General features: G+C 37.8%; 1 protein-coding gene across 2 annotated transcripts in view; it reads left to right on the top strand.

The window, feature by feature from the left end:
* The window catches only part of IPO11 (importin 11), a 202,837-nt gene that overhangs the window by 170,363 nt on the left and 8,226 nt on the right, over positions 1-24,248 (top strand). Inside the window, exons 29-30 of one of the 2 annotated variants that reach the window (XM_061393443.1) lie at positions 6,736-6,820; positions 15,619-16,171. In XM_061393443.1, coding sequence (XP_061249427.1) covers positions 6,736-6,820; positions 15,619-15,738 — 205 coding nt within the window. In that variant the 3' untranslated portion in view covers positions 15,739-16,171. Of the gene's footprint in view, positions 1-6,735; positions 6,821-15,618; positions 16,172-24,248 lie in introns of those variants that run through there. The other variant, XM_061393442.1, reaches the window with a different exon arrangement.

Raw genomic sequence — 24,248 nt, 5'->3', positions numbered from 1 at the left:
GGTTTCCATCTCTCTGATGATTGATGATGTTGAGATCTTTCCTGTGTCTGTTGGCCGTCTGTATGTCTAATTTGGAAAAATGTCTGTGCAGATCCTCTGACTGTTTTTTAATCAGATTGTTTGATTTTTTGGTATTGAGTTGAATCAGTTGATATATTTTGGACCTTAACCCCTTATCAAATGCACGATTTGTAAATACTTTCTTTAATCAAGTTGCCTTTTCCTTCTGTTGGAGGTTTCCTTTGCTGTACACAAGTCTTTGGTTTGATGTAGCCCCACATGTTTGTTTTTGTTGCCTTTGTTTTCAGAGCAGATATAAAAAATCATCACCAAGACCAGTGTGAAGGAGCTAACCACTGTGTTTTCTTGTAGGAGTTTTATTGTTTCAGGTCTTAAGTTCAAGTCTTTGATTCATTTTGAGTTAATTTTTTGTGTTTACTTTATCTTTTAGTTTCATCTTTTTGCTTGAGTTTCTTTTTAGTTAATAGAGCTCTTTATTAAACCAGGAAAATATATCAATGATGCTTATAATTTGCCTTCTGCTTGTCTTTGTTTAGACCGGATTCCCTTTTTTACCTTAAATAATACATTGTTTTTAGGCACATTGAGAAATGAGGTTGACAACCTGTTGCCAAATTCGGGAATAAGGAAGAAAGGAGACTCATAAGTTGTGGTTTTATAGTTAGAGAGTACAAAACATATTGCCATCAAGGATGTAATTTTTTTAGAAACAAAAATAAAATGTAGGCTTTTATAAGCATTTTCCCCCTTCTTGACATATTGACTCACCAGACAGCTTTTCATAATGAAATAGAGAATATCCGAAGCAGCCTTGTTTCCTTGACTCTGACTTACCCCTCTGTATTATCCTAACTTGTGTTGGTCTCAGTGACCTCCTTGACGCCTCTCTCCAGTTAATCCTTCTGATCCATTCTGTTCCACTTCTTAAAATTAGAAGCCCACTTTTGTATAGCATGAAGTTGATGGGACACTGTTCTTTGCTGATCTTCAGTTTACATTAATTGGCCTTTTCTCTTCCTCTCTAAATTCTTTCCCCTTTCCCAAATGTGCCATTTCCTTTGACTCATAACATTTCTTCTCCTTGGCAGGTCATGCCCTCAGCATTGCCCTGTGTAGCAAATACCTCCTTCTAGATTCCTTTCCATAATCTCAGTAAAAAGTCATTGCTTCCTTCTCTGCTTCTTGGTGGCTTCGATGGAAAAGAATCTGCCTGCAGTGTAGGAAACCTGGGTTCGATCCCTGGGTTGGGAAGATTCTCTGGAGAAGGGCATGGCTACTCACACCACTATTCTTGGCTGGGAAATCCCATGGACAGAGGAGCCTGGCGGGCTACAGTTCATGGGGTCACAAAGAGTCAGACAGGGCTAACAGGAGCAACTGACACTTTCACTTTCTGTTCCTTCATGGCACTTTGTCTATACTACTAACATACAACTGTTCAGTTCAGTTCAGTTCAGTCCGACTCTGCGACCCCATGAATTGTAGCACACCAGGCCTCCCTGTCCATCACCAACTCCCGGAGTTCACTCAAACTCACATCCATTGAGTCGGTGATGCCATCCAGCCATCTCATCCTCTGTCGTCCCCTTCTCCTCTTGCCCCCAATCCCTCCCAGCATCAGAGTCTTTTCCAATGAGTCAACTCTTCGCGTGAGGTGGCCAAACTATTGGAGTTTCAGCTTTAGCATCAGTCCTTCCAATGAACACCCAGGACTGATCTCCTTTAGGATGGACTGATTGGATCTCCTTACAGTCCAAGGGACTCTCAAGAGTCTTCTCCCACACCACAGTTCAAAAGCATCAATTCTTTGGTGCTCAGCTTTCTTCACAGTCCAACTCTCACATCCATACATGACCACTGGAAAAACCATAGCCTTGACTAGACGGACCTTTGTTGGCAAAGTAATGTCTCTGCTTTTGAATATGCTATCTAGATTGGTCATAACTTTCCTTCCAAGGAGTAAGAGTCTTTTAATTTCATGGCTGCAGTCACCATTGCAGTGATTTTGGAGCCCCCAAAAATAAAGTCTGACACTGCTTCCACTGTTTCCCCATCTATTTGCCATGAAGTGATGGGACCGGATGCCATGATCTTAGTTTTCTGAATGTTGAGCTTTAAGCCAACTTTTTCACTCTCCTTTTTCACTTTCATCAAAAGGCTTTTTAGTTCCTCTTCACTTTCTGCCATAAGGGTGGTGTCATCTGCATATCTGAGGTTATTGATATTTCTCCCAGCAATCTTGATTCCAGCTTGTGCTTCCTCCAGCCCAGCGTTTCTCATGATGTACTCTGCATATAAGTTAAGTAAGCAGGATGATAATATACAGCCTTGACGTACTCCTTTTCCTATTTGGAACCAGTCTGTTGTTCCATATCCAGTTCTAACTGTTGCTTCCTGACCTGCATATAGGTTTCTCAAGAGGCAGGTCAGGGGGTCTGGTATTCCCATCTCTTGAAGAATTTTCCACAGTTGATTGTGATCCACACAGTCAAAGGCTTTGGCATAGTCAATAAAGCAGAAATAGATGTTTTTCTGGAACTCTCTTGCTTTTTCGATGATCCAGTGGATGGTGGCAATTTGGTTTCTGGTTCCTCTGCCTTTTCTAAAACCAGCTTGAACATCTGGAAGTTCATGGTTCACATATTGCTGAAGCCTGGCTTGGAGAATTTTGAGCATTACTTTACTAGCGTGTGAGATGAGTGCAGTTGTGTGATAGTTTGAGCATTCTTTGGCATTGCCTTTCTTTGGGATTGGAATGAAAACTGACCTTTTCCAGTCCTGTGGCCACTGCTGAGTTTTCCAAATTTGCTGGCAAATTGAGTGTAGCACTTTCACAGCGTCATCTTTCAGGATTTGAAATAGCTCAACTGGAATTCCATCACCTCCACTAGCTTTGTTCGTACAACTGTTAGTTGCCTATATTCAATTTAGTGGTCATAAGAGGATTTGAGGCAATGAATAAGTAAAGCACATGCTCTTTGTGACTGAAAACTATTAATATGGGGTTGAAGGAATTTAAACAAGAAATCTTGAATGGAGAAACTTGCCATCCAGGTGTAAAACAGCCTTGACTTTACTAACTACCAGGGCAAAGAAAAGCATTTGGAATTACATGGTTCCTGGTATCGTATAGAAGGAAGTAGGTGTATCAAGAGAGGGAGACTGTTTCTTGCCCTGAATCCAGAAGTGAATTTTTGGTAAGATATTTTTGTGATACTTATATAAGGGACTGTAAAAGGATTTTCAGCTGCAAGTAAGAGAAACCCCTGAGTCAGCTGACTTTAACAATAAAAAAGCAATTGCAGGTGAGAGAGGGTTTCTCAGGTGGTGCTAGTGGTAAAGAACCCACCTCCCAATGCAGGAGACCTAAGAGACGCAGGCTTGATCCCTGAGTTGGGAAGATCTCCTGTAGGAGGGCATGGCAACCCACTCCAGTGTTCATGACTGGAGAATCCCATGGACAAAGGAGTCTGGCAGGCTACGGTCCATAGGATCACAAAGAGTCTGACACGGCTAAAGTGACTTAGCACGCATGGATGTGAGTGGGAGGCTCTTGGATTAGGTATTCGTGACCACACAATACCTTAAAGACCCAGTTCTTCCTACCCCGTCCCCTCAACACATGAACTTCGTGTGCAGGCTACTTACCGTCATTGTCAAAAGTAGTTCTCGACTCTATAGTTCGTGACGCTGCCAGTGCCAGCCAGGAGTCATCTTTTTCCTTGTGTCGTTTTAACATCATAGGACACTGTCCTAGAAGTCATTTCATCCGATTTCTCTCCATATCTAATTGGCTAGAAGTTCTTAAACATACTCATATTGAAAGCAGTCATTGACCAGGGGAATAGGATTTCCTTGATTGCTTACTGAGCCACCAGCGTTGGGGCTCAGATCAGCTTTTTCTGAAGCATATGGTGGACATGAAACAGGAGGATAACTGACAAGTTCAGGGCTCAAGTTGGGAAGGAGGACAATTACACAGGCGACCTAAGTGTCCACTGCAGAGACCAGTGGCATAGCATCAGTTCTAGTTTTCTCATCTCCTTAAAAAGTGGGTTTCTATAGATTAAATAAAAGTTGTACCTTTAAGCCAGAAATAATAATTTCATATTGCATGCTAATACTGTTGGTTGTGTTTGGCTGGTTGGTTTCTTGTTGGGAAAGATTTTGAGTTAGCCAGCTAGAGTGCCTGGATGTATTTAGTGAATGAGTGTAGAATGTGAGGGGTGGCTGCCTAAGCTTATATGTTAGCTGTCCCTGTTTTAAGCTGTTGTTGTTATAATTTTATTTACAATTACTTTTATTGCACTCACAGCCCACATCTTTTAGCTTAGTAAAATTCTATTAACTTTCACCTTGCTTTTTGTGTAAAACATGATTCCCTATCTTTAATCTTTGTCAACAAAATTAGATTTGATTTTTACTTGAAGATTTTCCTGCAGGAGAAAATTTCAGCTTTGGGCTTTTCAAATTTTTTTTCACTTTCCGCCTTTCAGAGACCCAAATGAATGCAATTTTCAGAATTGCAAAGTACAAATATCTCGCCCTCTGACAAAAATGTGTATATTTATATCCAGAGCATACTTTATTATTAATAAATCTTTAGGGAAGGGAGAACAGAGAGCTTTTCACTGTATAAGTAAGTTAACAGATTTTTGAAATGTAGTGAAAGAATTTGATACAGTATAAAACTTACTTCCATGGAGATCCAGATTCATCACAATTAAAATTCAAGTCTGCTGCATACTTCAGACGGAGAAGGCAATGGCAACCCACTCCAGTACTCTTGCCTGGAAAATCCCATGGACAGAGGAGCCTGGTAGGCTACAGTCCATGGGGTCACTAAGAGTCAGACACGACTGAGCGACTTCACTTTCACTTTTCACTTTCATGCATTGGAGAAGGAAATGGCAACCCAATCCGGTGTTCTTGCCTGGAGAATCCCGGGGATGGTGGAGCCTGGTGGGCTGCCATCTATGGGCTCGCACAGAGTCGGACACGACTGAAGTGACTTAGCAGTAGCAGCAGCAGCATACTTCAGAGAGCTAATGTGAAGGAGGTCCATCTTATTATTTATTTCTAATACAAACTAGAATCGAAACTTTTCTTAGACTTTTCACTTTATTAAATACCTTTGGAGTTGAGATAATGTCGTAATTTTCCACCTTTGTACTTGAGTTATTTGGCCAAGTACTTGACCATTGAACAATGCAGGGGTTAGGGGCATCCACCCTCTGTGAATGTGAAGAGCCGAGTAAACCTTATAGTTAGCCATCTTCACCGACAGTCGTCTGGTTCCATGTCCTCAGATTCAGCCAACCGTGGTTGTGTAATACTGTAGTATTTTTTAATTAATTACTTTCGGCCGTGCTGGGTCTTTATTGGTGCGTGCAGGCTTTCTTTAGTTGTAGTGAGGGGCCTACTCTTCACTGCTGTGTGGGCTTCTCGTTGCGGTGGCTTCTCTTGCTGTGGAGCGTGGGCTCTTGAGAGCCTGGGCTTCAGCAGTTGCAGCATACGGGCTTGGTAGTTGCAGCTTGCGGGCTCCAGAGCACAGGTTCAGTTGAGGGATATGGCCTTATTTGCTCTATGGCATGTGGGATCCTTCCGGATCAGGGATCAAACCTATGTCCCCTGCATTTGCAGGCAGATTCCTAATCACTGAACCACCAGGGAAGTCCCCAATAGTATTTATTATAGGAAAAAAAATCCATGTATAATTAGACTCCTGCAGTTCAAACTTGTGTTGTTGAAGAGTTTACATCAACTGTACATCATAGTGGACAAAAGCATTGCAGCTCCAAAAGAGCAAAGCCATGAAGTGAGTTAGAGATTGAGCTCTTGTTGTTTTTCAGGGTTTCAGATTTCCAGTTTAAGGTTCTTAGTATTTGATTCTATCAGGTGGACTGACTGGGTCAGAGATAGTTGTTTCAAAAATGAATTTTTTAATGATCAGGGATAAGAAGAAAAGGACATTCATGTGCTCTACAAGAGTGAGTCTGATCAAGTTTCTGGTTTTAGCACTTGTCCCTAACCCTGAATCGAAGGTTATTTATATAGCTAAGTCAAGAAATGCCCTTCATGTATACTTGCTACAAAACATAACAGAAAGCAAGCTTTCTTTGCCACAGCTTTTTATTGGTTAAGAACTTAATGACTCTGATAAATTGCAGAAGTCTGTTCTAAATTAGGAACAGTAAAGTTCATTCTTTTAACTTGATTCACGAGACAGTATTCATCTTGTCTCCCTGGAGCCAGTGTTGACGGAATAGGAAGCTGTCTTATCTCTGCTAATGTAAAGAGCAGTGATGCAGATAATCAAAATAAAGTGGGCTGTAACTGCCCTGCAGTGCTATCAGGGACAAGTTCTTCATAGCGTAGTAATGTCATTTGGAGCACAGAGTAGATTGTTATGTAATTGATAGTGTTTTAAAGATGTTACTGTTTAAATTATTGTTACTATTATGAAACATATACAATAATCTAGACATATGAAGATTAATGGTAAAAGAAAAAGTATTAATTTTAATTTTAAGTGTTTGTAAGTATCATTTTTAGAAAGATTATAAAAGGTACACCTTGCTTTTGTCAAGTGGTTTATGGTTCAAAAGTTTCCTATAAATAAATTGCTTATGATTTATTACCTAAATATTCAAGCAAAATGCTCAATGCAAAAGGTATGTTATAGACTTTTTTTATTTTTATTTTTAATTGCAGCTGTATGTTAATGTCTCATCTTGAAGAACCAAAAGTAACAGAAGATGAAGAACCACCCACAGAGCAAGATAAGAGGAAAAAGATGGTAAGTTACAAAGTAGCTTCTAAAATCTGGGAAAATCACATATCATCATTATATTCTGGAGATTTTGAAGATACTTGGTGGTCGGTTCTTCCATCTGTCAATCTATCTGTCCATCCATTAGTCCATCCTTTGTTGCAGAATCAATGTAAAATAACTGATTTTGAAGTTTGGGGTGTACTTCTAAAACAGATAAATTGTATTCCTAGTGCAGGAAGTTGAGTTTAACTCTTGATCTGAAATAATTGTTTTTTGTCTTAGCAGAGGACTTACTCCTTTACTGACAAGAGCCATGTGACCCTCAAACCTTACTTAAATTGTAATGCTCATTCTTCTGCTTAACATTTCCTTTTTTCCTGTTAGTTCATGGATCTTGTAATGAATTGTTTTTTGAAATATAAGTCTTTATAAGAATGCCTTTAAATTAATTTCTAGATTGTTTTGAAAACCATACTCTTACTATAAGAATCTGGTAAGAAAAGAGTTATTTATAATCATAAATTGTAAATACTTTGACACATTAATTTCAAACAGGTACATAAATAATTTTTTTCTCCTTTTTCTCTTGGAATCTGCTCTAGTCTCCTGACCTTACCAGAGATTAACCTCATTGTGCCTTCTGTCCTCATTTGCAGTTGAGAACACCACCACTATCTACCTCAAAAGTAGAATAAATTAATTAATATATAAAATGATCAGGAGATAATGCTGAGCACCTAATAGTTAATGTTGGGTATCATTATTTTAGTCTACTTGTGATAGTCACCTCCTGAATTATCCTCCATTAATCCTCAAGGGTTTCATCCTCAGTGTATAGCTGATACTGCACTGTTCTGACTGCTTTCTTTGAAACTGTGTTTGAGTTTAATCCATTGTATTTTGTTTTTATGCTAGGTGTCATCTCCGTAGCACTAGTGTAGAGGAAAGGACAATATTCAAGAATTCGTAAAACCTGAATGCTGGTCCTGTTTGTAGTGTTAAATTATGACCTTGAGCAAGTCACACTGTCTCTTGAGAACTGTTTTCTCTTCTGAGAAATGAGGGGGAAATTGGATTAGCAAATTCCAAGGGCAGTGAGCTAAAAAATTATTTGTGTGTGTGTGTGTGTGTGTGTTTTAGCTCTTAATACTGTTCCTTTCCTTCCCCAGTATATAGAATCCCAGTGAAGTTTTCAGTTGTGAGTGTACCTCTGGAAATAATTCTCCTATGAAATGAGACTGCTAAGTGGTATCCTAAATACATGAATAATGTTATTTTCTACATTTAGAATGATGACAGCCTTTTGGTATAATATAATACTTTATCTTTCCTCTTGCTTTTTTAAACTTTGAATATATCATTGATGTTGTAGAAAAATATGATAGCATTTTTCTCAATAAGATTCTGTACTTGTAAATGAATCATAGGTATCCTGGTCCCTTTTAGTCATCAGCTTTTTGTATACTTTAATAACATGCTTAATCTGGTTAGATCTACTTTTTGCATATTGATCTGCTGAGATCTGTTTTCTATTACATACAGAGTACTTCATAACATCTTAGGGTAGTCATTTCAATTCTAACTTTATTTTGAATGTAAATGAACTATTATCTCAAAGAACAGTATAAGAACAGAGTTTTAGAAATAACCCTTAAAGGTTTTTGATTCAGTTTTGTTATATCCTAAATTTTATTTGAGAGCTCATTATTTTATCATTATTGTTTTATTTTAGGTAGTATTGATTTATAGAACAACTTGTATTTTTTAAAGTGATTTTATTTGAAATTAGTCTTCACAGTAGGTATTGGATGTAGATTTACATTGTCATCTCTATTAAGATTTCTAGTGCCTTAGACTTAAAGCTTAGTCTTATGCTGTTAATATCATAGCATTTATGTTCAGTGTGGGGGTTTTGTATCTTAGCCTTGAATAAATACAATTATGAATACAGGGCTAATTTTTCAATAACTTTTCAGTAAACAAAATCAGTTTCAGTGTATCGTCAAGGTTTTACATACAAGAATAAAGTATGTATTTTTTCCCATAATTATGTCATCTTTCTTGTACTGTGATGTTTTTAACATTAGAAATTTTTTGAGAACTAACTACATGTATCTTGGTTGTAATCTCAAAGGGTAGTATTTGCTGGTAGATGATTATGAATTACTGTTCAAAAGAAAAACCAATCTAGCATCAAAGATTATCTTCATTTTAAAATGGAGTTTTTTTATATACTCAGAAGAAAAAGTGTAGCTGCTTGATTCCAAGATTTTGTAATTGAATGTTTGATTTACCGTCGCTGTTGCCTTAAAGTGGTCCCTAAAATGTGGTGTCTTCACTTCAGTAGCTGCTTTGATAGAGCAAAGCAATGGTGACTGTAATTCAGAAAGATGGATAATTAGTATTATATCAAATGTGCCAAATGATTTTCCGTAAGTTTATGAAGATTCTCTATATTTCGTCTTAAATAAGGATGAAATTTCCATTCAGAAAAGCTATTAAGCTTTCCAGACTTTTGATTATGTGCTTTTTTAATCCAGCTCCCTCTGTACTTTCTGTTTTGGGGGAACTAATTCTGAGAAGCTTGAACGTGGCCCAGGCGTTTCATTTCCTTTCTAAGTTTCCTCTCTGCCCTGCATGCTTCCGTAGTAGGACAGTGGTTTCGTGATCTCTCTTCTATAGAGAATTTAGCTAACGCATTAACATTTTAAGTTGTTTGTAATTTCTTTTTTGTGAAATGTGACATACAAGCCACTTATAAGTTGAAACTTCTCAAATTGAAGTTTTGAGCACATTAATGCTTTCCAGCAACTTTATGGTACCTAAGAAAGCATTGTTAATGTAACATTTGATACAGTAAGTAGAGCTGTTTTGATCATTCTTTCCTGTTAAATGTTTCTCAGTTTAAGCCCTAGAAATATTTTTATAATCAGTTTCTATAAAAATAATCTAGTTTTATGTATACTTAATAGGTACTTTAACTGATAATGAGGTGTAAATAAGTTGAACGTTATTAAAACTATGCTAACTTCTCACTCACTCGTGCTAGCACAAATAAAGCTCTGTCCAAGCATCATTCATATGTCTTCTGCTTTTGTTGTAGCCCAGCTAAGCAAATTGATGGTATGTTAGGTTTTGTTGCATCTTATTTGATAAATTCATGACCAAATCCTAGGTCTTATGGTGAATATAATAAATCCTGAGCACACCTTGCATACTGCCTTTGAGTGAGTATTGTCTACTTTGCTGCTACTGCTGGTTCAGGGAGGGAAAGAAGTGCTGTGTTCTGGGAATGGAATTTGTCTGAAAATCATAGCCTACAGGTAGCTGATATTTCTCTTTCTGAGAACAGTCTGCCTCTTCCTCCACCTTTGCCTCTGCCTCCCACCCTCTTCTCCCTCTCCCCTGAGCTTTCTTCCTCTCGTCAGCTCTCCCTGAAAACTTATTTGCCTACCTATGAAATATAAACGTTTCCCTCAGACTTTTACTTATATGTATAGAATATACTGTTGGAGGGAAGGTTACCCTTTTCAGTTCCACAATGTTATTTTGTAAATCTTTAGTCCAAATATACCGTCAGTTAGGTGCTCTATGGTGATGGTTTGTTGTGGGATGTTGTAAACTCTCCCTGAATTATTTTGATCACTGAGAACCATTAGGATCCTTCTTTTGGCTGTCCCATTTGCCTCTAGAAAAACTCAACAGAACTAGTATAAACACAGAATTATATTTGATTGTTACTATTTTGGTACTATCTTCTTAATTAAATACCAGTACCCTGAAATGTGGGCTTCCTGGGTAGCTCAGCTGGTAAAGAATCCACCTGCAATGCGGGAGACGCTGGTTCGATTCCTGGTTGGGAAGATCCTCTGGAGAAGGGATAGGCTACCCACTCCAGTATTCTTGGGCTTCCCTGGTGGCTCAGACGGTAAAGAATCTGCCTGCAATACAGGAGACCCTGGTTTGATTCCTGGGTTGGGAATATGCCCTGGAGGAAGGCATGGCAATTCACTCCAGTATTCTTGCCTGGAAAATTCCATGGACAGAGGAGCCTGGCAGGCTACAGTCCATGGGGTCGTAAAGAGTTAGACACGACTGAGCGACTAAACACAAGCACAGCACCTTGAAATGCGTGGTAAAAAGACATTTTTGTTTTACAAATAATATGAGATTAATTCATTATCTTGTTATTTGTGGTTTCTAAACTGCTTTTGTGAATCCTTACCCTATCACATTTAGTAATTGAGGTAACATACAATTGCTGAAAATACTCTTTAATATTCAACTTGCATGAAATGGCACGCTGGTTATGAATTTGGAGCTTTCTGCCTTTTCTCAACATGCCCAGTTTGATTTTTCACCTTCTCGTGCTACATCTCAACTTTATCTTAACTTGAAACTGATCTCATCCAAAATCCTAAACTCTGACATTTCTCTCTCATCGCAACCTTTTATTCTTCCTTACTAACTATTGCTCTTCTCCTGGCAAATCTGCTTTGTCCCTTTATCTGCTGCTGCTAAGTCGCTTCAGTCATGTCCAACTGTGTGTGACCCCATAGACAGCAGCCCACCAGGCTTCTCCATCCCTGGGATTCTCCAGGCAAGAACACTGGAGTGGGTTGCCATTTCCTTCTCCAGTGTATGCAAGTGAAAAGTGAAAGTGAAGTCGCTCAGTCGTGTCCGACTCTTAGCGACCCCATGGACTGCAGCCCACCAGGCTCCTCCATCCATGGGATTCTCCAGGCAAGAGTACTGGAGTGGAGTGCCATTGCCTTCTCCTTGTCCCTTTTATCTGAAGCCCCATAATTCATCCTTGTTTTTGCAATCACTTTCCCAGCTTTTGGGCTTCCTGGTGGCTTAGTGGTAAAGAATCCGCCTGCCAATGCAAGAAATGTGGGGTTCAATCCCTGGATCAGGAAGATCCTCTGAAAAGGGAAATGGCAACCCGCTCCAGTATTTTTGCTTGGGAAATCCCATGGACAGAGGAGCCTGGTGGGCTGTGATCCATGGGATCACGGAGTTGGACACAGCTTAGCAACTGAACGTATATAGGTATGTTCCCAGCTTTTAACCTAGATTTCCTTGTTTTTCTGTAGTTTTTAAAAACACATTATATAGAGAAGGAAAGAGATAAGGATGATGGCAGATGTCATTGGAAACAGTATAAGCGAGCCAGTAGGCAGTGCAGCATTTTTAAAGTAATAAAAGAAAAAAAGCATTTCTCTTGTTCTCACATTACTAAAATAATCTTTTTTTTTTTTTTTTTCTGGCTGTGCCATGCTGCATGTAGAATCTTAATTACCTGACTAGGGATCAAACCCATGCCTCCTGTATTGGGAGCATGGAGTCTTAACCACTTGACTGCCAGGGAAGTCCCACTAAAGTAATCTTTTGATATAACTTTTTACTACTGAAAATAAAAATTGTTTTATTTAATCTCTACTTGATTTGTAAGTGTTGGTCACTCAGTTGTGTCCAACTCTTTGTGACCCCATAGACTGTAGCCTGCCAGGCTCCTCTGTCCGTAGAATTCTTGTGAAGTCTTTTTGAAATTTTATTTTGATGACAGTGGAAGATATCCTGTCTTCTGATTTTTCTTTATTCAACAAGATCTCTTTTCTATAGTTCTTCTGTATATTCTTGCCATCTCATCTTAATATCTTCTACTTCTGTTAGGTCCATACCATTTCTGTCCTTTATTGAGCCCATCTTGGCATGAAATGTTCCCTGGGTATCTCTGATTTTCTTGAAGAGATCTCTAGTCTTTCCCATTTTATTGTTTTCCTGTATTTCTTTGCATTGTTTACGTAGGAAAGCTTTCTTATCTCTCCTTGCTATTCTTTGGAACTCTGCATTCAGATGGATATATCTTTCCTTTTCTCCTTTGCCTTTCCCTTCTCTTCTTTTCTCAGCTATTTGTAAGGCCTCCTCAGACAACCATTTTGCCTTTTTGCATTTCTTTTTCTCAGGAATGGTTTTGATCACTGCCTCCTGTACAGTGTTACAAACCTCCGTCCATATATCTTCAGGCATCATGTCTATCGGATCTAATCCCTTGAATCTATTTGTCACTTCCAGTGTATAACCATAAGGGATTTGATTTAGGTCATACCTGTATGGCCTAAATAGTGGCCTAAAATAGTGTTTTTCCCTACTTTCTTCAATTTAGGTCTAAATTTTGCAATAAGGAGTTCATTATTAGAGCCACAGTCAGCTCCTGGTCTTGTTTTTGCTGACTGTATAGAGCTTTTCCATCTTTGGCTGCAAAGAATATAATCAATCTGATTTCAGTAATTATACAACTGTCTCTCTATACCTCCACACAATGGCAATAAAGTAGCATCTTCAAAATGAACTATTTTTCTTTTGCATTTGTTTTTTACGTTTGACTGGTATACTGCTGTTTATATGTCCTTATCTTGATTTTTAGGTGATGCTAAGACGTAACCAAAACTGTCCTAGGACACATAACTTTACCTAAGGCCAGCTATATAAAAATACTAAGTATTTCAAAGTTGGATTGAACAAAACTTTTTTTAACCAGTGAGAGCTCAAAGTCAATGTTAAATTTATCCCAATCTTGAAATACGCTATTGCAGTGGTTAATTCAACTCTCACAGACTGTAGAGTTGCATGTGACATTAGAAAATCCAAGAGGATAGGAAATAATGACTTGAAATAATCCAACTGAGATGTAATAAAATCACAAATTGATAACCAGACATCCTCCTGAGATAGCAGTTTTTCCCTTGATGGAGCTAAAATGTTAATCAAAAAGTAGTCTGAGATCCAGAGGTTAAGATCTTTCACAGTAGGCTACATAATAGTAATCAAAAGACACTGGAAAAGACAATTCTGTTGAAAATGCCCTTGGAAGTAAATGAAATGATGCTTCTAAGTTTTTGTTTTTAGTCAAGATTTCAGATTAATTGCCTGCTGACATCAGTATTGTTCTTAAATATTAAGAAAAACCCATTTGTATTGAGTTTTTTAATTTTAATGAGGCAGCCTCATTATTCTTTATTTACTTGCAAAGAGACTGACATGACTGAGTGACTGAACAACAACAAATTGAATTGTTACTAAAAACCGTAGAAAGAGTTCAGTAATTTGCCACTCTTCACTGGGAAACTTTGGCAATTTGGATACAAGAGACATGGGTTTGATCCCTAGGTTGGGAAGATCCCCTGGAGGAGGAAATAGCAACCCACTCTGATATTCTTGCCTGGATAATCCCATGAACACAGGAGCCTGGCAGACTATAGTCCTTGGGGTTACACAGAGTCGGACATATCTGAGCATGCACACCTCCACACCCCCATGCAAATAAAGTCTTCAAATTCTAGATGAAGAATATGGCCTGTTTAGGAGCACTTAGGTAACATTCCAGTGAACTTTAGACTGTCTTCTTGATGGTTTTTCCTACTTATTCCTCTACTGCTTCTTTCTTTTTCTCAATAAATTATCAGTAATGCTAGTTGTGTTTTTATAAGGAGCCTATGTTTTGAAGAAAGGGAAATTTAGGAAACCTTTTCAAAGAATTGTTCTACATCAGGAAGTTCCTATTTTGAAGACTTTTTTTTTTTTAAATTATGAAAGTAACCTATACTAATTTAAAAGTCATGAAATCTTTGTCTGATGTGGAATACCCTTTTCCAAGGCAACATTTATAATAATACTAAGCTATTCTTTCCCTTTTCATTGTGCAAACATTTGTACTGGTGGTGCTGAAACCACATGGGGTACCCGTGGTGGGTATAACTGCTGTCACTTCAGCGTTGATAAGGTCAGTGGCAGCTAACTATACAACTATACTGCTGCTGCTAAGTCGCTTCAGTCGTGTCCGAATCTGTGCGACCCCATAGATGGCAGCGCACCAGGCTCCCCGTCCCTGGGATTCTCCAGGCAAGAATACTGGAGTGGGTTGCCATTTCCTTCTTCAAGGCATGCAAGTGAAAAGTGAAAGTGAAGTTGTTCAGTCGTGTCCGACTCTTCATGACCTCATGGACTGCAGCCTACCAGGCTCCTCCGTCCATGGCATTTTCCATGCAAGAGTACTGGAGTGGGGTGCCATCGCCTTCTCCACAACTATACTAATAGTCATTGTATTCTCCACTGCCATACTCTTAGTTTTTGTTTTTTAAAGCCAGTTTCATTTTAGAGTGTTTTTGATGACACAGTACAAATTATTAAGTTTCCTAAATCTCCACTGTTGAGTGTACATCTTTCAATATTTTCTGTCGTAATGTCCTCTGACAGTGGTTGGTCTTGAGGAAAACTACGTTTTGATTGAGTTTTGAGCTGAAATAAACCTTGTTCACGAATACCACTTGAATGTGGATGTGGAAGAGTATTTGAAAGATAAAAATGATTATTCAGACTTGAGTATTTGGCATGCATTTTCTTGAAAGCAAGTGCATCACTTCAAGGAAAACAACTAACAATTTAAATTTGTATGCCCAGTGGTGGTATATGAATTATCCTGTACCCTGGGCAATATGATAATTAGAAAGCAGTAATTTGTTGTTTAATGTACTTTGTCTAATTATGAGTGAGGCTGATGAATGAATGACTTGTTTATATTTTTTTATTAGAAATTATATTTGGTTTTTTTCCCCTTTGGTTTTAAATAAGAATGACAGATTGTTTCCCAGGAATGGTCATAATAATATCTCCCATTCTACATGTTATTCTTAAAGTGTGACTTTGACATTCTTCCTCCTTAAAAGGATACATCTGTATTTCCTTTTGTTGAAACTGGTCAGGATTGCTGATGCTGCTCAGTCTAGATCATTAGGTATAGATTCTACTTTATTCTCCAGGAACACTTACTCTTGGACCCCAGCTGCCATGCTGCAAGGGAACCCCAGCATCCACAAGGAGAACATAGGTCTTATTTTCCTCAACTGAAGTCACAGATAACAACCATCATTAATTGCTAGACACATAAGTGAGAGGCTCTTCAGATGGTTCCAATTCCCAAGATGACTTGAATCACTTCTGGCCTTCAGGTCTTCTCAAATGAAGCCCCAGAGACCATGGACCAGAGATAATCCATCCTCAGTCCATTTTTAGGAATTCCAGATGCACTGACTCCATTAACATTAGAAGAACACTTGTTTTATGACACATGGTTTCGAGTAGTTCATTAAGCCACCGTCAGAAAACTGAACAAACTCTTTATAGATTAAAGAAATCAGCCCTTAATTCTCACCTTTGTTTCCATTTATTAATCTGTCTGTCTGTCTGTCTAAAACTAGGAGCCAGAGTTAGGCTTATTAGGTTGTTAAAGTGAGGTAGAATGCAACACATTGGGGAACATGGGCTGTGTCACAGTGAGCGAATCAAGGAAGAGTTTTATAGGGCTTAGAGAGCTAAAGTTTAGTCATAGAATGGTTTTGTCAAAGACTGGTCAGAATTTGTAAGCCAGTCGTTTTGCTGGGACGGTCATTGGTCTTACCTGTAACACAAGTTCATGCAGTTACAGTTCGACCAGTCGTCAGCTTGCTTGACTTGGAGCACGTGGATCTCAATGAGCTGTGTTAAAAGAGTTTGAGCTTAGAGTGCTTGTCTTGCATGCCATGATTTAGGACAGTTTTTCTGTTTGTAAGTCCTGGTACAGTTTTGCAAATAGTGGTCTCTGCTTCCATTCTCAGATTCCCCCTTACAGCTGTTAGTGAGGCTTTATTTTTCCTCTTCACTCCCTTTGACTCGCTTTCTGAAAGATGAAGCGTTGTCTTCTGAGTACCTGTCGATCCAGATCTGCACCGCTGTTTGAGACATCATCACCACATGTTGTTTTCACCTCTTTAATTGTTAGCGATTTGTTAATTTTAACCTTTTTTTTGAACTCTTCTTTTGTTGTGTCTCGTTTTATGGCAGGATTGGAATGGCTGCCCCCACTCTCAAGAAATAATTTCTCATCTTTTTAATGGGCTTACTCCATTTAAACCTTTAACTGGAAATATTTTGATAAGAGTGAATTGAGCATCAACTTTATATATGTGTTTATACACACACACACATACATATATGGCTTCTGTCACAAGATTAATCCGTAGCCTACCTCTTCTTTACTATTTTGAAATGCTACCTTTATTAGGTACTACATGGCCAGACTTGCATGAATTTGAGAATCCACATTATAGTCTACATCTCTGCCTATTTTAATTACTATAACCTAACAGTGTATTTTAATACTCATTAATGATTTCTGAGGATATTTTACTTGAAAATTCATCATAATTTTTAAGATAAACTGAACAGTTACTAAAGAATTGTTAATTATCTCAGTCTTCAGTGAGAAAAAGGTAGTTACTGGAAAACAGCAAAAACAAGACTGAAAGTCAGAAGCATAAGACTTCTGCTGTTTTGATGCTAAGAATTGCAGATTTATTTTCCTTTTAGACTATTTCTTAAATCTTTCTAATGCATACATACATTCACATTATATTCCAGCTAATTCTTCTGAGCAATGCATTGAAAGTAATTGCTTCTTTGTTGTCTCACCCTGTGTGATATGAATAAAGACATAGTTTTATCAATAGCTAAGGTGTGCTATTGTGATTCAAAATCAAATGAAGAAAATATGAGAAAGAACATATCCATTTGTATTAATTTAAAACAATTAAAATGATTTAATTCCGTATAAAGGGATACAAATAAAATATCCTTTCTGATGAAAGAGGATTTGTTAACTAAAGAATTAACAAATTAATTATTTTGTAGGATTTCATTGTATCCTAGCTACTTGAATTCATTTTTACATAAACCACAGCAAAGTGAAATGATTTAAAACAGCTTTCACAATTTTATGCTTTTTTTATATCTAACGTGATAATGTATGTGAAGATCATATTAATAGGTCGTCTGATTTTTTTTGGAACTGTCCCTTTGAAATAAATTACTTTCAAACAGATATAAAAGAAGAAAGCTTTTATTACAGAAAGTAGCCAAGTGTTATTTTTAACTTTTTTTTTTAACTTAAACGAGTTAACTTCTTTCCCACCGCTTTCTTACTGAGCTGGAAGAAATGAAGAAACAGATGACTTTCTTAACCCTAGTCAAAATGGCTTTATGTCATTGTGTGAATTAGGTAGGTTTACATTATTTTAGATACAAACAATGGATCCTTGTTTAATAGTTGTTCCCAACTGAGTGTAACTGCACCCCCCCCCCCCCCAACCCCAGGACTTACAACTTTGTCTGAAAGACATTTCTGTTGTCACAAGTCCAGAGAAGTGCTGTGGGTGTTCAGTGGGTAGGAGCCAGGGATGCTGCTAAACATGCTGCGGTACCCAGGAGAAGCAGTCCTTTGTCTTACTTCACTGAACAGTGGGCCGTGGGAGGAATGTCACCCAGACATTTTTTAGGTGCCTACTGTGTATCAGAAAAGAAGCTGGGTTGTAGGGGGCCTGGTATACTCTACGCTAAGTGTGGTAGGCAGAATAATCCCGTTCATCTCCAGGGACATCTGTGCCCTAGTCCCTGGAGCTATGAATATGTTGTGTCCTCCATGACCATGTTTTGTTGCACAGCAAAGTGGAATTCAGGTTGCTAATTGGCTGATCACAAAGGAGATTATTCAGGTGGGTCAAGTGTAATCAACAAGAGTCCATAGAAGCGAAGAGGGAGGCAGGCGGAGAGGGTCAGAATGATGAGTGTCAAAAAGACTCCATCTGCTGTTGCTTTAGAGATGGAGTGAGAAGGCTGCTAGAATAAAAGCCAAGCAAACAGATTCTTACCTAATACCTTCAGAAAGGAAAGCGGGCCTGCTGACACACCTGGATTAGCCCAGGGAGACTCTTCTGGCCTTCTTGCCTGTACGAGCAGAGACAGTAAGTTGTGGTTGTTACAGTGGTTGTGGCAATCTGGGGATTTGGATTTTATTTGGTAGCAACAGAGAGGCATTAAAAAGTTGTCATCAAAAGAGTGACCTGGTCAGATTTGTATTGTAGAAGATTGTTGTACAACCATATTCTACCATGAATTTGCTAACTCGTATACTGTAACTGTATAAATGATTGGAGGCTGTGAAACTTCAGATACCAATTGACTTTTGTAAATTGGGGTATAAACCCTAAATTCCACAAGTACGGTCTCCACATTTTCATTGTTATATCCACATTTTGGGGGAAGAAGGCTTTATTATTAATAACTTTTTCTCTTTCCTTCGAACTAAAATTATCTGTGTAGATCTTTGACTCATAATTCCTTAGCATACTTTACATTTGAATTTCATAGATGTTCATTTTTTTCTTTAAGAAAATGGCATTATGTAATGTGACTGTTAAACTATAGTCTCTCTTCTTTTGTACATTTTTTACCTTTGTACGTTTCCACAAACTCCAGAATTCTTAACCATGAAGCATATCCATTAGTCCTTTTATCTTCCCTGACAGACTGCTACTTATGTGGCCCGCTGCACCAAAAATCCATATAGATTTTCTTTTAATTGAAAAAATGTAAGTAGATGTTATAGATGATTTTGTCTTTTATAAACAAAATTGTGTTCTACTTAAAAAAAAAAAGAAAAGAAAAGGTAATGCACTCTGTCAGAATTTCTCTAAATAAAAGGGGATTTTTTGACTTTGTCGTTTTTTTGATTTGTTTTAAACCTCATTTTTTTTTTTTTTTAAGTCACTTCTTGGTTATTTTACAGAATACCTATATGTTCTCACTAAGTTTGGTTATAAAGCCAGTGCTTCTAATGAAATATCCTTTTCTCATTTTTTCATTGTAGACCAGATGTATATGTATTTAAAAAGAAATTCTATCATCTGGTGACTTAAAAAATTTTTTCTGAATAAAAGAAAAAGTAGAGCAGAAAACTTTTGGCAAGAAAAGGTTTGAGATTGTATTTAGCCATACAATGGGGAAGAGGCTTCCAGTGTTATACTTGCCAAGAGAGCTTGATAGCGTTTTCCTACTCCACTCATTTAACTACAGATTAACTGCTTCCACCCACTGAATACTGATGCTATTTGATGTGCCACATCACCAGCTAGCTTTCTTCTGACCTGGGTAACTGAGAGATATATCTTCTCTTTGTTGTCTCTCCTGGCGCCTTCTTTACCTCTCCCCACCTTCTCTATCTTCTCTTTTATCACACATACATACAGTAGCTTTCTCATTCCAAAGAACAAATGATGCAGCAGCTTTTTACCATTTAATATAAAAAATTTTACTACACCACGAATTTTCATGTTACCCTGCCCCCACCACACATTTTACATACAGGTTATATATGTTGGGGGCTTCCCAGGTGGTGCTAGTGGTGAAGAATCTGCCTGCCAGTGCAGGAGACGTAGGAGACAGGGGTTCAATCCCTGGGTCAGGAAGATGCCCTGGAGGGCACAGCAACCCACTCTTGTCTGGAGAATCCCATGGGCAGAAGAGCTTGACTACAGACAGGGGAGCCTGGCTATGGGGTGCGGTCCATAGGGTTGCAAAGTCAGACATGACTAAAGTGACATAGCACACACACACACATGTGTGTAGAATGGTACAAAATGGATTCTCAGTAACCTTTCACTGAATTAGATGCTAGTGTAGCAAATTTCTTTAAACACGTAAGTCAGCAGTTAACATGAACTATTTACTGGCGATTTGGGTGACCTTTGTTCAGGAACAATCCGGCCTTTGATGTTGATGAATTGCTTCTGAAACTTTACTTGTTCCATTTCACTATGAATTTATTCCTTGAATATAAAACAAGAGTAATTCTCAGAGATTGGTACAAGCTCGCTTATGGTCTTAAATCCATTGGGTATTGTAGATATTCTGCTTCTGGTTAGTCTGTTTTTATGGAAACGAAATAAATGTTGGTAGGCTAGATTTAAATAAACTCCAATATTAAAAGGTAATAGTGCGACTGATATTTTGAAATGCTTGAATTGTGCTGTTTTCTAAAACCTTGTTGTAGTGTCCCATCTTTGTTAATCACAATGCTGTTGTTTCTTGAGTTTTCCATTTGACTTCCACAGATAACTCAGTCCTGGAGGCATGCTGTGTATTCCTTTGTTTTGTGCCAAGTCTGCCAACTAAAATAAAGACAGAATGTAATTTAAATCGTGCATGATATCATCTCAAGTACTCCAGCAAATTTAGATTAAACAGCCATAGAACAGTATTTCCCTTCCCAGAAACAAGTCATAAAATACGCAAATTCTCTAACAATTTTGCTATACCAGCCAATGGTCAAGTTGGAAAGTTTTCATTGCCTTCATATTCTGTCATTTTGATAAATTATTGATGGTTTACAATTTGATGGATGATAATCCTACTTTTTGAAATAGATTAAGGACACTGACTGGCTCCTTATGCATACAGTAAGCAAAAGGAACTTAAAAATGCTTCACTGAAACTAAAGAATAAAGGAAACCCTGAGGAGTTTCTAGAAATAGATGGTAGTAAATGGGAATTGTTTCATATTTTTATTCAGTCTGTTACCTCTATTCTTTTTATTTGAATGAATGTAAAAATACAAAGTTTTTTTTTTAGGTTCACCTGCGATCTTAGGTGGCTTAGATGGTTAAGAATCTGCCTGCAATATGGGAACTTGCTTGCTTGCTAAGTCACTTCAGTCATGTCCGACTCTTCGCGACCCTGTGGACCGTAGCCCTCCAGGCTCCTTTGTCCATGGGATTTTCCAGACAAGAATACTGGAGTGGGTTTCCATGCCCTCCTGCAGGGGATCTTCCCAATCCAGGGATTGAACCCAGGTCTCCTGCAGCTCCTGCATTGCAATCAGATTCTTTACCGCTAAGCCTCAATCTGGGAGACCTGGGTTCAATCCCTGGGTCAGGAATAGCCCCTGGAAAAGGGAATGGCAACCCACTCCATCCACTATCCTTGACTGGAGAATTACATGGATAGAGAACATGGTCCATGGGGTTGCAAAGAGTCAGATGTGACTGAGTGACTAACACTTTCACTTTCTAAGATCTTAATCCTCAAAATTTTTCTATAAGAGGGTTTCTCACTTTTAGATGTACATCAGAATCACCTGGAGAGCTTTTAAAAAAATCCTGGTGCCTGAAACCAGTTAAATCAGAATTTCTAGAAGTAAGAGTTAGACATCAGCATTTAAAAAGTTTCTCAGACTGTTCCCAGTGCTGCTAAGCACATTGAACCACCATTCTTTCAGGATTTTTGGTTATATTGCTGAAGATTCTCTTGCTTCCTAGGATTCTTTATTGTGAGTGAAGGGCCTAGCCTGTGCCTAGCACATTCCTTGCATATGGTTGGAGTTTAGTAATATAAATAGAATATTTTGATTTCTATTTAATTGCTCTGAGGGAGAACATTCCATACCAAGAGAGATATAAAGAAATAAGCAGATGTTCTGTTCCTCAGAGCTGGGCTTGAAATAAATACTCGGGTCATCGTTTAAATTGTACATTTCTCTCAAACTTGCTTTCCAAAAGATTTGATGTACCTTATAAGGAAAGCTATAATAGAATAAAACAAGTCTCCATCCCATTCTTTCTAGACATAGCAGTATAAGATAGTTCCTTTACTTACAAGCTCATCAGATAAAAATTGTAAACTAAATTCCTCAAGGAGCAACCATAACAGTAATTAAAGTAAAAATAAATTTTAAAATAGAATAAAGTAAAACTCTCAGGTGACTCCCTTGGAATTTGGGCTTCACAATGGGTGTAATTAGTGACTAAATTTGCATTGCCAAGCATCATTAATGAAGTGAGTTCTGGTTGGTGTCTGCAGGCCTTATCTGCAGGCCTCAGACTCTTTGTTAAGCCACAAAATCAGGAGAATTTATATCCTAAGAGATTTTAGAAATTTTAAATTATTAAGATAAATTGTATTTATTTATTTTTTTAAGATAAATTTTAGAAATTGAGTTACCTTTTAGTGAAACAATCAAAGGTCAAAAGAGAAGATAATTTTAAACAAAGGATCAAACTAAAGAATTTTTAAAGGCCACATGGTTAAATACCTTGTTGTAGGCAAATTTTTCTTTTAAGATTTTTGTCCTATTGCATAGCCAGTGTGTTTATACATAATCTGTGAGATTTTATAGAAAGTATATTATTCTTTAAAAAGATCTTCTGTATTTTTCTCTAAGGTAAGAAACTGTTTCTCTTTAGCAAAATATTATATGAAAAATGTAACTGTGAATAATTTCTGAAACATTATCATAAAGTGTATGGAGAAAAGTGAACAATGACCCAATATGCCATGTAACCTAAGAAAAATAAAAGATTCAGCTTTACCGAATTCATGCTGGGTGAAACTGAAGATTAATGCAATGGAATGTTTTTTAGTTTTAAGGAATAAAAATCTCATGAAATATACATACATCTTGGTAAGTAGCACCGCAGGAGCTAAAAATCTTGTACCAACTTCAGAGACTAAGCACCTTACGGGTCAGTTATTTTTATATCAGAAAGCTATCATTACCAACAGAAGGACCTTTTTTTTTTTTTTTAACCAACAGAAGGACATTTATACAGTTCAACCAGAACCATTCTGTCTTACAGTAATAATTTCAGTACCAGGGAATTGAACTGCTTGCTTATTAAAGTCCAGTGAATGTACTTTTGAAGTGAGTCAGGTTATTAACACTTCATTTTTTAGGCATTACCTTGGAGTCAGGAAATTCTGGCTAGTTATCTTCTGCTAATAACTGAAAAATGTGAAAAAGTTCGCCTAAAGCTCAACATTCAGAAAACGAAGATCATGGCATCTGGTCCCATCACTTCATGGGAAATAGATGGGGAAACAGTGTCAGACTATATTTTTCGGGGCTCCAAAATCACTGCAGATGGTGACTGCAGCCATGAAATTAAAAGACGCTTACTCCGTGGAAGAAGTTATGACCAACCTAGATAGCATATTCAAAAGCAGAGACATTACTTTGCCAACAAAGGTCCATCTAGTCAAGGCTATGGTTTTTCCTGTGGTCATGTATGGATGTGAGAGTTGGACTGTGAAGAAAGCTGAGTGCCAAAGAATTGATGCTTTTGAACTATGGTGTTGGAGAAGACTCTTTTTTTTTTCATTTTGTACATATATATATATATATATATATTTACGGAAAATTATTTTTTTTAATTTTTTATTTAACTTTACAATCTTTTATTGGTTTTTCCATATATCAACATGAATCCGCCACAGGTATACATGTGCTCCCCATCCTGAACCCTCCTCCCTCCTCCCTCCCTGTACCATCCCTCTGGGTTGTCCCAGTGCACCAGCCCCAAGCATCCAGTATTGTGCATCGAACCTGGACTGGCGACTCGTTTCATATATGATATTATACATGTTTCAATGCCATTCTCTCAAATCATCCCACCCTCTCCCTCTCCCACAGAGTCCGAAAGACTGTTCTATACATCAGTGTCTCTTTTGCTGTCTCGTACACTGGGTTATTGTTACCATCTTTCTAAATTCCATATATATGCGTTAGTATACTGTATTGGTGTTT

Source organism: Bos javanicus, chromosome 20 (genome assembly GCF_032452875.1).
Source record: "Bos javanicus breed banteng chromosome 20, ARS-OSU_banteng_1.0, whole genome shotgun sequence".
NCBI lineage: Eukaryota > Metazoa > Chordata > Mammalia > Artiodactyla > Bovidae > Bos > Bos javanicus.
Note: the sequence above shows the minus strand (reverse complement) of the source record. Positions and strands in the feature narration are given on the sequence as shown.